This window comes from Chrysochloris asiatica, unplaced genomic scaffold (assembly GCF_000296735.1).
Source record: "Chrysochloris asiatica unplaced genomic scaffold, ChrAsi1.0 scaffold00265, whole genome shotgun sequence".
In the NCBI taxonomy this organism is placed as follows: Eukaryota; Metazoa; Chordata; class Mammalia; order Afrosoricida; family Chrysochloridae; genus Chrysochloris; species Chrysochloris asiatica.
The window spans coordinates 1,864,967-1,878,245 of NW_006408783.1; the positions used below are offsets into that span (position 1 = coordinate 1,864,967).

Consider the following 13,279-nt stretch of genomic DNA (forward strand, 5'->3'; position numbering starts at 1 on the left):
CTGATTAATTCCAGGGGATGTGATCAGGATGTGGGCTTCCCTTTTCACTCTTCTTATTTCTTAACTCAGAGTAACTTTCACAGGTATTGTCTGCCTCCCTGGTATATGGCAGTTGGTACTGGCTCTTGCCTGGGTTTTGGTGTTTCATAGAGTGTGATTGTAGCTTCACTATATGGCAGCAGTTGCTGTCTCTACTTGGGTAATATAGAGAGATAAAGAGTCCCCCAAAAGGAGAAGGGGGAGCATAAAACAGTAAAACAACACCAGCAAAACAACAAACAACAACAACAACACAACAAAACCAGACTGCATACTGCAGTCTATAATCTCAGAAAGGGGAGAGGAGGAAGAGAAGAAAAGAAAAACTAAAATTAAAAAAAAATATATCTGTAGCCTAATATCAGTATGACTTTAATGTCGTCTCTTCAGCTTCTTGCTTTCAAAGCTGCCTTGAGAGACTTCAAGATGCCAGTGTTGGTTGTTTTGCTATACCTCAGGCTTTAATTTAATTTATGGTCTGTTTTGTTTTTAAACTCTCTTTCCCTCTCTATAGCCCTGTCCTGGCTTTTTCCGTATTTCTAAAACAACAAAATGTTCAGGGCCTGTTCTTGGACTGAGTATCTGTGCACATGCGTGGCAGAAGAACCCACCAGTGGTGAGGGTGGGGGATGTCAACTCACTCAGATAACCCCTCTAGTCACCAGAATGGAGGTACACAAACAGTGAGGGGGCAAAAGAAAAAGGAAATCAGAACAAAGCAAAACCAACAATGTGTATTGTTCACCTTTGCTCCAAGGTTCCTGTGGTGTTTTTCTGTGGTTTTTGTTCCCTCTCTTGGCGTTGCCATTTGGTCTCGCCCAAGATGTTGGCTCCAGGTCTCTGAGCCCGGCAGATTCAAAAGTACATGATTTCTTATTTCAGCTTCAAGTTCCACTAGCTATAAGCCTTCAAATTTTTGAAATATTCCTAGTTATGTGGTCCAGCGGTTCCGCGGAAGAAAGATGAGGCGTTCTGCTCCCGTAAAGATTTACAGCCTCGGAAACCCTGTGCAGGGTCGCTATGAGTTGGAACTGACGCCACGGCACTTAACAACAATGTGGTTCCGAGTTTTGGAGCTCTGCCCTGGATCTACTTTGCCTGGTATTCTGTGATATGGCTGATGGCGAACTGCACTGCACCCCCACCCTAGCCACCATCAAGCCCCACCTCCTCTGATTGAAGAACTGGAGTATATTTTTTAACTAACTTTTTAAGGTTTTTTTTTTTTTTTTTCCCCTTGAAACTTTGATTATACTGATATGCAATTAATCTGTTATTAACCATATATAGAACATGTGTTCTATATCCTTGCTGTTCAAAGTGTGGTCTATGAACTGGCTGTTTCAGCCAGCTTGTTTGAAACCAGAGTCTCAGCCACTCTAGAACTACTGAATCTGATCTGAATTCCTAGTTGTCTCAGATAGTTCCCGTTTCTTCCTATCGCAAACAGTGCAGTAACACTTTTTAAAAACACTTGGTCTCTAATGCCTTCATGGGCCCTTCTGTGGCGCTTCTTTCCCTCTTTTTTTCCGTTTGGAGAGTCCCCTTTCTGTAGTGGGCATGCCCATGGTTCAGTCCCTGACCTCTGCTCACCTCCATCAGTTTTCTTCAGGGAACTGCCGTAGTCTAAACTTCAAAAGGCGTCACTGGCCAAATGTGTACTGAGTCACTGATCTGGCTTTGAACTTTTTCTACCAGCTTTGTTGAACTTTGCCACGGTATTAAGAAAGACATTATTTCCTGGAAATGGTCCATTTTCTCTCAGAAATCTGTTTCTGACCTCACATTCTCTTTCTTTTGCTTCCTGTGAAGTCCTTGGACCTCACAACTGGAGTACTGTTGAAGATGCCTACCTGGTTTTGTTGCATTCAGCCTTTTTCCTGTACATTATCTGTCACAATGTTGCCCAGCTTTCAGAAAACAAACCAAAACTTTCCTTTCCTAGTGTTCTCCTGCTCAAACGCAGAATAATCTCCCATTGTTTTTGTTGTTGTTAAGTGCGGTAGAGTCGATTCTGACCCACAGTGACCCCTATAGAGTTTCCAAGGAGGAGCTGGTGAGCTTGAACCACCGACCTTGCAGTTCAAATGACTTTGCTGTCTGATGCAGTAACCCACAGCGCCACACCAGGATTCCCATTACCTTGGAAAAAAGCTCAGAATTCTAACCATATAATTCAGAGTTGATTATAGCTTGTCCTTGATATTCCTTTGAAATGATTGTTAATTATAAATATTGTACACATTTTGAATATAACCTAACAAATTCTCTACCTATCACCCAGATTAAACCAGTAGTAACATTTCCCTCATACTTACTTTGATTCTTTTTCTCTGTGTAATTCACCAAATTAACAGTACAGCCAAAGGCTGGTCGCCGCTTCTAAGTTTGTCCTCCCTCTTTCAGGAACAATCATGCTCCTGTTAACTTATCTCTCACAACTCATCTATCAGAACTGCTTGGACCTCTGAGATTTACTTTCTCCCTGGAATCTCATTTTTCCTGCTTTTTCCTTTGAGGCACAGAATGCTTTATATCTCTTCTGTTGGGAGCTGCTGAGCGGAGATCACTCCTCACCTCAGGGGTCCAGCAAAAGTTGGCCTGAGGGTGTCTGCCTGGGCAAAAGTCCACAGCACAAGGAAGAAGTGACCTTTAGCTCAGTGCACTATAGAGCTAGTCAGTAGGAAAGCATGCAAACCTTTCTGCTTGCCCACACAAATGGCAGACCTGTTCTAGCAATTGTTTTGTCCTGGTTGTTCTGGGATAATTGCTCTGTGTACCCGGAACCAGGACTGCCCTGGAGAAACTCTCCCTTTCCTGCTTTTGAGCACTATATAATAAAACAAGCTACCAGGAGTCCTGGCTGCTCGATCCTCCATCAGAGGTCGACAGCCCACCTGGCCCAACTTTAGTCTTAATCTCGTCTCTGTTGTTTTCTTTTAATCTCCCATTGCTCTACTTGACAGCTTTACAGGTGTGCAGTCTGCAGTACTTTCCCTACCATTTCCTTGCTTTCCAAAATGCCACAGATGTGACCATCTCCATTGGTCCGTTGGAGACATTCTGCCTCTGAGAGTGTTTATGTAGTAATTTTCTCTTAGTATGTAGTTTCTATTCCTCTTATAGTAATTGTTTTTCGTCTTGCTTTCTACTCTAGTTGCTTGTCTGAATGTATTTCTTCTCCATTAGATAACAGCCTCCTTGAATAAAAGCTTGAGATACATTTTATTCATTCCTTCCTTCCTTCATCCATCTGTCCTACAGCTAATGACTGAGTGTCTACTAACAAGCTCCAGAAGTTATTTTAAGCATTTGGGAGATAGAAGTGAACCAAACAGATAGTTATTGACCTCGTGGCACTTATATTCCAAAAGGGGGAGAGAAAAAAATTACATGAATAAATGACTATATCAAGTGCAAATAGCGCTAAAGAGAAAAACGAAGCAAGCAAAAGTCTAAAATGTAAGGGGCACTTCTTTAGACAGAATTTAATTGTATACATGTTCTATACACTCTAGCTCAATGCTATATGCACAAGGCAGTCAGCAAATATTTGTTGAATTGCAAAATATATTCATATACAGAATATTTGATTACCTGCCTGGGAAATAGTACCCTGGGTAGACCATCCTTCTCAGAAGGTGGTTGTTAAGAACAACAGTTTTAATCTTTTGCTGCAGGGATCCCATCTGAGTTGTTCCTTCCCTCTGTCAGTAGATGTGCACTCTGGGAATATAACAAATTTCAATACTAGCTTCAGTAAAAAGTAATTAGGGAGGAGAATCTATTTTCAGTACCACAATCATTTCTTACTCAAAGGGCACAACCTTCCCCACTGCTCTTCTTCAGCCATTTGACTGGGTGGGGTTCCCTGTTCACACTGTTCCTATTCTTACCAATTGTGGTGCCCAGCTGTAGTTGCCAATGTTTTCTTTTTAATTCTTCCAGCCTCCAGGAAAGGATGAAATCCCTCAACTTGTGCCTTAAAGAAATTACTGCTAAGGTAAGTACTTTTATACTTCCACTTGAAAAACGTGAACATTACTTTTGATTTAGTTTCATACCTAAATCACAGAGCCCCTGACCCCTGTATGAGATGTCAACTTTGAAGAGGCAAGCACCAGGGCTGCTCCCAGAAATGGATGGGTTGGTTTGGGGTTTTACTTCAGAGAGAACTGTCAATTTTAACAAATGGGAAGAAACTACAGCTGTGCACAATTGAATGCCTTTGCTTCCAAAGAATTTTGGGATGATAGAATTATAAGATACTAATTTCTTTTCCTTCCAAGAAAGCAGGTTTTCCATTCCTCATAAATAAGGAAATGGTGTAGAAAATGATGGATTTTGTTTCTCAGTGTTTTTCTTTTGACTTGAGAATCATTTTACCTGTTTCATCTGCCATTCATCCATCCACACAGGACCCTGTTTTGTGTAGAGATAAGACATGTCTTATTTATTCATATATTGAAATTACATAGTTAATGTCCTGGTCAGTTATAATAACCTCAGTTAGCCAAACAAAATCTTCCCTGTACGTCAGACTGAGTTACTGTGAAGTAGAGTCTGTTACTCTGAGTTATTGCAACCATGCTATTTTTTTTTTGGCAACAAGCTGAGCATGGACTGTAAGTTATTTGCATTAACGCTTGGGACCAAAGGTTTCCAGATAAGATAGTGCATTTTTAATCTAGTGCTGCTACAACAGAAATGCCACATGGGGATGTCTTTAACAAACAGAAATTTACACTCTCACAGCTAGAAGGCGGAATTTAGAATGCCTGCTCTAGGAGAGGGTTTGTTCTCCCTGTAAGCTCTGGAGGAAGCTCGTTAGCTTCTTCCCACATCTGTAGCCTGGCATTCCATCGAGAGCTACATATGGCCTTGTATCACTCTTCCCTGGAGTCTAGGAGTTTCTCAGTGCAGGCTCCATAGGCTAAAGGATATACTCCACTCCGAAGCTCTTGGTGGTAGTAGGTCCCTCTGATCTCAGCTTGATTCTCTCTTCTTTTATGTCCCATAAGAAAGAAATGTACTGCAGGCCATGCCCCAGGGACCTCCTCATTATATTAGATCAGGGCTGTGATGCCATTAAGGGTGTTGCAGCTCATCCTTATTAATCTATTAACTGGTTTGTCACATCAAAGCACTTCATGGAAGAGCATATCATGGGAGATCATTATATAACTGCACTATTACATATTAGATAACTGCACTATTGCATATTTATATAGCTGCACTCTTACATCATTACATAACTGAGCTATTACATCATTTATATAACTGCACTCTTACATCATTACATAACTATGAAACCAGAGACCCATGGGCCAACCACGTTGGCACACATTTGTGGGGGAGAGAAGGTGAGGACACAATTAAATCCATGATGACTTGGTCAAAATGCAAAAACAACAGGTTGCCGACCAGAGGGCAAAGCAGCTGAGTGCCCCCTGGTCATAGCTCCCAGATCAGGTAGACATGCTATGTTTACACAGCCAGCTAGACTTAAATTGGGGATGGATTGTTGGCAAAAAGTGTTGACAGTTACTCGAGCTGTTTTCTCTTTTACCTAAAAAATGCTGAACCAGTTCTCAATGATTTTCTGAAAATCACAGACAGTTCGCTTTATTTTTTAAACTCTATTAAAGAGCTTTATCTTTATCAGGCGCCAGCTTCATGACTGTCTCCCATTGATTTGATGATTCCCTTGGGCTCCAAGAGGGTTTGGTGGGGGTGGTGCTGGTGGTGGGGTTGTGGCAGCTTTCAGGACAGCCCCCTTCTCCACCACAGGGACTGTTGTTGTTGGTTGCCTGTTGCTGTCAAGTTGTGTTGCAGAGCAGAACTGCTCCATAGAATTGATGTGCCAGTAAATTTGATGGGTAATTATTCCCTGTGTCTTTAGCTGACTTCTCTAGAGAAGCAAAACTAGTGTGACTTTTACATATAGAAGGGGGAGGGGAGGGAGAAATAGACTGTGTGTGTGTGTGTGTGTGTGTGTGTCCTGGTGGGGTGCTGCAGGATAATGCACTGAATCGCAAGGTTGCTTTGTATCACAAGGTTGCAAGGTTGGCAGAAAGATTATATAGGGTCACTATGAGCTGCAATTGACTTGACCGCACTTAACAATATATATATATATATCTCCTGGTGTAGTGCCGTGGATTAGTATGCTACACTGGAAAGTCAGTTTGAACCACATAGTTGGTGGTTCACTCACTAGCCACTTCTTGGAAACCCTTTACAGGGTCGCTGTGGGTCGGAACTGACTCGATGGCACTCAACAACAAATTATACACATATAAAGAGAAGTTTATATTAAGGCAATGGCTCACAGTTGTAGATACAGGAGAGTCCTAAGCGAAGACCTGGCAAACCAAGATCGGTAGGCAGACCTCGAAGGCAGGAATCCTAAGTTGAGGTACAGAGCTTGACCTCGGCACTGGATCCGGGTGGCAGCAGGGTGACGGGTGACCAAGGCCTGGGGAGATGCACTCAGAATGGGCAGAGAGCACACGCACTGGGTGACAGGAACAGGAATGCAGGGCCCCCTGGTGGGTGTCTAGTTTTCCAGGCACACTCAGCAGGCAGGCCCAGCAGGCAGACACTCAATAGAGCAGGCCACTGGCTCAGGTTCAAAGAACCAGAGGTTAGAGGGAGACCCAGATGGGAGATCCAGACCCAGTGGGGATGAGTCAGAGTCTTTCCTTCATGTCCATTTTATTGGCAGTAGGCCACACCCCCATGGACGCATCTGTTCAACTGATTGGCTGCTCATAGCCAATCATCACAGAGTTAACTATCAACTGCCAAACAACTGGGAAGCCTGGCTCAATCAGCTGACATAGAATCTTAACTATTACACTCTGCAAGAAGAACTTACTCCCATTAGGAATAAGAGTGAGCTTTGGTATTCCGATGGTGGTGTGACCAGGGACCTGGGAATGCTTGACACCTGTTCTGCCCCTGAGAGCCTCCTAAAAGTATTCACCCAGAGAATAAGAGCAGGATGAGAAGCAAAGTGCCACTGACTCAGAGCAGGGTGAGGACCCGGCTCCCCTTACAGAACTCCAGTAAGGGACTGTGCAGAGCAGAACGGATACTCCCTTTCTCCTTCCTCGTAAAGCTGCATCTTAGGCCCTTGCTTGCCCTTCTCAACTTCGGGGACAAGGGAGACTGTGACTTTATCAATTTTGTTCTAGGATGCAGGAGAAGTATTAGAGAGCAAAGTCTGCATTTCTACCTTCAGAGTCACGATGATGCTGTTCACAAGTGCTCATAACCCTGCCAATGCCAGTGTCCTGACCTTTAGGTTAGAGAAAGATGGTAGTGGGATTCCTCCCCTCTTTTTTCTACTGTAAATATGTGCTGCTTATATTTTTATCAAGTATGGAATTAAAAAGTAGGAGGACTATTTTGAATTTGGGTTGGATGATATCTTGAGAACGTACTCTGTGTAATATGAGTAGGTCTATAAACTTGCAGTGAGTATACAGGTGCATATATTATATAAGAGGAACACAGTCACTCTGTAGGATAAACACTAGACTTTGAACCACAAGGTTGCTTGTTCAAGCCTAGTAGTCACTCTGCTGGAGAAAGGTGAAGCTTACTGCTCCCACCAAGAGTTACAACCTCAGAAACCCTATACAGGGTCTTTATGAGTTGGAATGGTCTCAGTGGTACTTAACATACAACAAAATATTATAGGACATATATGGTGTATGTATGTATATATATATTTTATATGATATTCTGTATTGTGCACATGCACATATATCTCATATACACACAGTATTGGGATTTTTTGACAGCCTCCAGCTTCTGTTAAAGATCTGTAGATTTTCCCAAACAACAAAAGTGATTTGTTTTGCTTCCATTTTTTTAATGCATTTACAAAAATATTGTTATCATTTTATATCTCCATAAGATTAAGGGACTCATATCTTAAAATTTAAAATGTAAATGTTAAAACTTCATTTAGCAACAGGTTACTCAGGGTTCAATTTTATTTGAAAACAAAATTCTCTATTTGGAAGATTATTTGGGGTGTGCATGTGTGCCTCTCAGTAGCTATGTCCTTGGGCACGCACATAAGTGTGTGAATCAGCTAGAGAGGGATAGGAAGAGAAAGAGATAAAGAACAGATGCTGAGATTATAGTCCACAAAGAATTAAAACAAAACCACCCAATTATGCAAAAAATCAAAACCAGCTTTCTCTGTACTCTGGACAGGACTGACCAGTAAGTTTGAGGAGAAAGGCTTAGCTTGGGCCAGCTTTCTTTCTTTGTTGTTGTTGTTGTTAAGTGCCGTCGAGTCGATTCCAACCCATAGCGACCCTGTATAGGTCAGCTTGAACCACCGACCTCGCAGTTCAAACAGCTTTGCAGTCTGGCACATTAACCCACAGCGCCACACCAGGACTCCTTTAGTGCATCTGATATTTAGATCTGATATACAGAGCCTTCCTTCCACTCATTTTATTTCTTTGAGTTGGGTTACCCAAAATAATGTCATTAAGGGATAAATGAGATGAAAGAAATAGTTGGAAATAAATGAGATATCTGGAGATGGGTAGCTTTTAGATTACATCCAGCAGTGCCTGAAAGAATATACATTGCAATTTAATAAGATTTCTAAAGGTTCTTTTATATTAATAGTGACAACTTGAAGGATAGATTTGCCCAACAAAGGAGAAACTCAACCAGTTAGGATTAACAGATACTGTTAACTAAAATCAGAAATACTTAACATAAATTGGATGAGACATAAGAATTATGGCTGGTGTTACAGAGTGAATGGAAAGGTCTATAGTCTTCCAATGGTACCCTTGGATGAATGCAATGACATGGCATTGAATCAACCCGAGACACAGTGCTGGAGGGATGGTGTCCAGAGTGTTTTCCATCTAACTTCCATTTCGGACACACTGTCAGATCTCAGGACTGTTGAAAGCATCTCCAAATGAATCACTTGGACATGTAAACACTCAGTACCACTGGTGCAAGCTTTGGTTTGTTGTTGTTAAGTGCTGTTGAGTTGATTTTGAGTCATAATGACCCTGTATAGCGTTTCCAAGGAGCGGCTGTTGAGTTTGAACCTCCAGCCTTGTGGTTCAAACAGACCTTGCAGTGTAGTGCTTTATCCCACAGTGCCACACCAGGTTTGTTGTTGTTGTTAAGTGCCGACGAGTCGGTTCCAACTCATAGCGATCCTGTATAAGGTTTCTGAGGAGCGGCTGGTGAATTTGAACTACCGATCTTGAGGTTCAAACAAACCTTGCAGTCCAGGGCTTTATCCCATAGCACCACACCAGGTTTAGAGACTGCCAAACGATTGTCTTGATCCAGAGAGTGAGATAAAGAAATGTTGCTAAATGACAGCCACTTAATGGAAAAGAAAGGGTCATTGGGTGGCACAAATGGTTGAATGCTTGAGTAGTCAAATGGTTGGCAGTTCAAATCCATCCAGAGGTGCCTTAGGAGACAGGTCAAATCCTCAAAAATCCTAGGTAGCACAATTCTACTCGGTACCCACTGGGGAACCATGGGTCAGAATCTCCTTGAAAACTCACTGCAACAGTGGATAAGAAGCTGTATAAATCCACTGGTGAAAGAGTGGAGTGTTTTAGTTAGGGTGGGAAAGGTTTGCTTTGATTCTAAATAAGATCTCAGTATAAGTCTGAGGTAAGCAAAACAGTTAAAGTTGATGGTGTCTAGAAAGATCTAGGAAATTAAATTTTATGTTTTCTTTGGGCTCTGTGAACTCATCTGGATTCATTTTAGTTTTTGGAGGGACTCTCAAGAATTTTAGCAAGGAAAGAGTAATGCTTCCAGGTAATATCCTTCATGGATCACCTCAAAATGTCTTCAAAGTCACATTCACTTATATCAAATGTATGCCTTACACTTTAGTTGATCAGGATATTTATCTAGGTAGCTTATTAGTCAGAGTGGAGGTAACGATTTAATATGAAGTTTTCTTAAACAAAAGAAAAAAAATGTTTTTGCCTCACAATAAAAAATGATCTAAAGGTATTTGGAAAAAGAAACTGAGACCTAAGATATTTGTTATTTATGAAAAAGCAAAGAAAAATATAGGTAGTGTTTGCCAAGAAAAAGTACTGATGAAATCTACAAACTTTTCTAAGATTTATGTCTGTCTTTAAAATCTGACTTGCCAGCACGTATCTATCTTCAAAGTTTTACGAAATACTAATAAGTTTATTCAATTTAGATGTTCTGATTTCAGTGGCCATTAATCCATTTATATGCTTATTTGCTGCCTGCTATGCCAAGTACCCTGAGTACTGGTGTGGCACTGTAGGATAAACACTGGACCCCAAGATTGGTTTGAACCTCAAGGTCAGCAGTTCAAACACACCAAATGCTTTCCTCAGAAACAGTTGTCATTATGAATCAGAACCAATTTGATGCCATTTAACAACAACAACCATGCCAAGTACCCAGCCAAGTCCTTGCTCACATAGAGTGACGGTGGTGGTTATGTACCGTGGAGTCTGTTCCTATTCATAGCAACCATGTACAGGGTTTCCGAGGCTGTAAATCTTTAAGGGAGCAGGAAGCCTCATCCTTCTCCTGTGAAACAGCTGGTAGTTTCGAACTGCTGATCTTGAGGCTAGCAGCCCACTTCGTAACCATTGTGCTGCCAAAGCTCCTACATAGTGTGAAGATAGAGAAAGAATACAAAAACAAATGAATAAATGTGCAGTGTATAAATGAGAGAGGATGCTATGCGGGGGAAAAAGCACAAAGTTGCGGAAGGGGAGATGTGAAGGAAGGCCCAGGAAGCTTAACTGGGCTTTTCTTCCCTGATGACATTTGAGTGGAGCCCTGAAAGGCGTGAGTGGGCTGAGGTACCTGAGACAAGAGGACTCAGACTGAGGACACAGGAACACCACCGTCCTGAGTGGGGAGAAGGTTGAAGAGCTTATTTTATTTGGGTTACTCTATGTTGTGATAGTGTCGTTATATCTGTGTTATGTTCTGATTTGGCCTAAAGTTGTTCTATGCTTAGGATATATTTCTTTCTTTTTCCTTGTATTTTCTTTGTGAGTGCATTGATTACATTAAAAACAAAAATTGTGGTACAAAAACTCTAAGAAAACATTTGTCATTGTATCCATTTTTAAATGTACATTTCAGTGATGTTAATTATGCTGACCATGTTGTACTGCCAGCGCCATTGTCCCGTTTCAATTTTTTCATGATCCCAAACAGAACCCAAAGTTTCTTAAGCAATAATTCCCTCATTTCTTCCTTCCTCCAGCCCTGGAAACCACAAGTAAACTTTTCTTTGTAGGCATTTGCCTGTTTTAGATAGTTCACGTAAGTGGGCTCAGACCATGTTTACACCACTCGTCTGTCAGTTTGTCTTACTGTGGTGGCTTGCGTGTTGCTGTGATGCTTGACGCCATGGCACAGGCATTTTCAATCCTAGCAGGACCACCCATTAGCATCTAGCATAAAACAGATTAGGACGAAGCAGAGGCAAACTACTTCTGAATATTTAATCACTGAAACCCTATGAATAGCAGTGGGACACCTTCAGATAGTACCAGAATATTGAATACTGAAACATGATGAAGAACACCAGGATATTGTTAGATGTAGTGCTGGAAGATGAGCCCCTCAGATCGGAAGGCACTGAAAATATGACTGGGGGAGAGCTGCCTCCTCAACGTATAGTTGACTGTGATGACGGGAATGGAGTAAAGCTTTCAGGACTTCATTTGGTGATGAGGCACAACTCAAAATGAGGAGAAACAGCTTTAAATATCCCTGTAGGAAGAAGTACAGCTCGAATGCTCCTTAGAAGCCAAGATGGCCAGACTTTGTCTCTCATGCTTTGTAGATGTTATCAGGAGGGACCAGTCCCTGGAGAAGGACATCATACTTGGTAAAGTAGAGTAGGTGAAAAAGAGGGAGACCCCCAACGAGATGGAATGGCCCAGTGGCAGCAGCAATTGGCTCAAGCATAGCAAAAATTGTGCAGTTGGCACACAACCTGGCAGTGTTTCATTCTGTTGTGCATATGGTTACTGACTAAATGGCACCTAACAACAACAACAAATACCTAGTTTGTTCTTTTGTGCCTGACTTATCTCATTTAGCATAATGTTTCCAAGGTTTAGCCGTGTTGTAACATGTATGTAATATGTATCAGAACTTCATTTCTCTTTGTTGTTGTTGTTGTTAAGTACCGTGGAGTCGGTTCCAACTCAGCGACCCTGCATAGGGTTTCTGAGGCTGTATAGCGTTATGGGAGCAGAAAGTCTCACCTTTCTCCCATGGAATGACTGCCAGTTTTGAACTGCCAACCTTGAGGTTAGCAGCCTGATTCATAACCATTACGCTACCAAAGCACCTTTCATTTTTCTTTAGGACTGAATAAATAATGTTCCATCTTTTGGATATACCACCTTTTTAAAATCCATTCATCTGGTGCTTGACACTTGGGTAGTTTCCCCCTTTTGGTCATTATTAATAGCGTTGCTGTAATGAACATTAGAGGCTGAGTATCTGTTTGAGTTCTGCTGTCACGTTTCTTGAGTAGAGAGGTTAGAGTAGAATTGTTGGGTCATAAAGAAGTCCTGGTGGTACTGTATGGTAATCATTGGACTACTAACCACAATGTCAGCAGTTCAGACCCACCAGTCGCTCCTTGGACACCTGATATAGGTCACTTTGAGTCAGAACTGACTCAATGGCATTAACAACAAAAGTGATCCTATGTTTGCTTTTGTTACGAACCACCAAACTGTTTTCCACTTCTACATCGTCACCAGTCACAGAGGTTACAATTTCCCCACACCCTAACACTTATCTTCCTTTTTTCTGATCATAATTATCCTAGTAGGTGTGAAGCTCAAGTTACCTTCCTTTCTCTGTATCTTTTTCCTTTTCCTTCCTTCCTTCCTTCCTTCCTTCCTTCCTTCCTTCCTTCCTTCCTTCCATCCATCTTCCATTTAAAAATTTGTTGTTAAAAATATATAACAAGTCCAGCTGATAAGAAGAGCGGGCATATGCATAAGAACACCCACACTTGCAGATAATACCCACTTGACCTGGCTTCAATAACTAGATGGTCAGAGCTCAGAGACTAGGAGAAGAAAGAAGAGGAAAAAAAGAGTAATCTGATACAATTTGATGAACTTGACCTACAACTATGAATGCAGTAGCTCAAAAGAGGGAACAAATCTTAACAGCAAGGATCATTCCC

The 13,279-nt window shown here is 41.6% G+C and overlaps 1 protein-coding gene across 1 annotated transcript in view; it reads left to right on the forward strand.

Moving 5' to 3' along the window:
- DISC1 (disrupted in schizophrenia 1) overlaps window positions 1-13,279 on the forward strand; it is a 493,957-nt gene that overhangs the window by 139,752 nt on the left and 340,926 nt on the right. Inside the window, exon 6 of the mRNA XM_006874175.1 lies at window positions 3,988-4,042. Coding sequence (XP_006874237.1) covers window positions 3,988-4,042 — 55 coding nt within the window. The remainder of the gene's footprint in view (window positions 1-3,987; window positions 4,043-13,279) is intronic.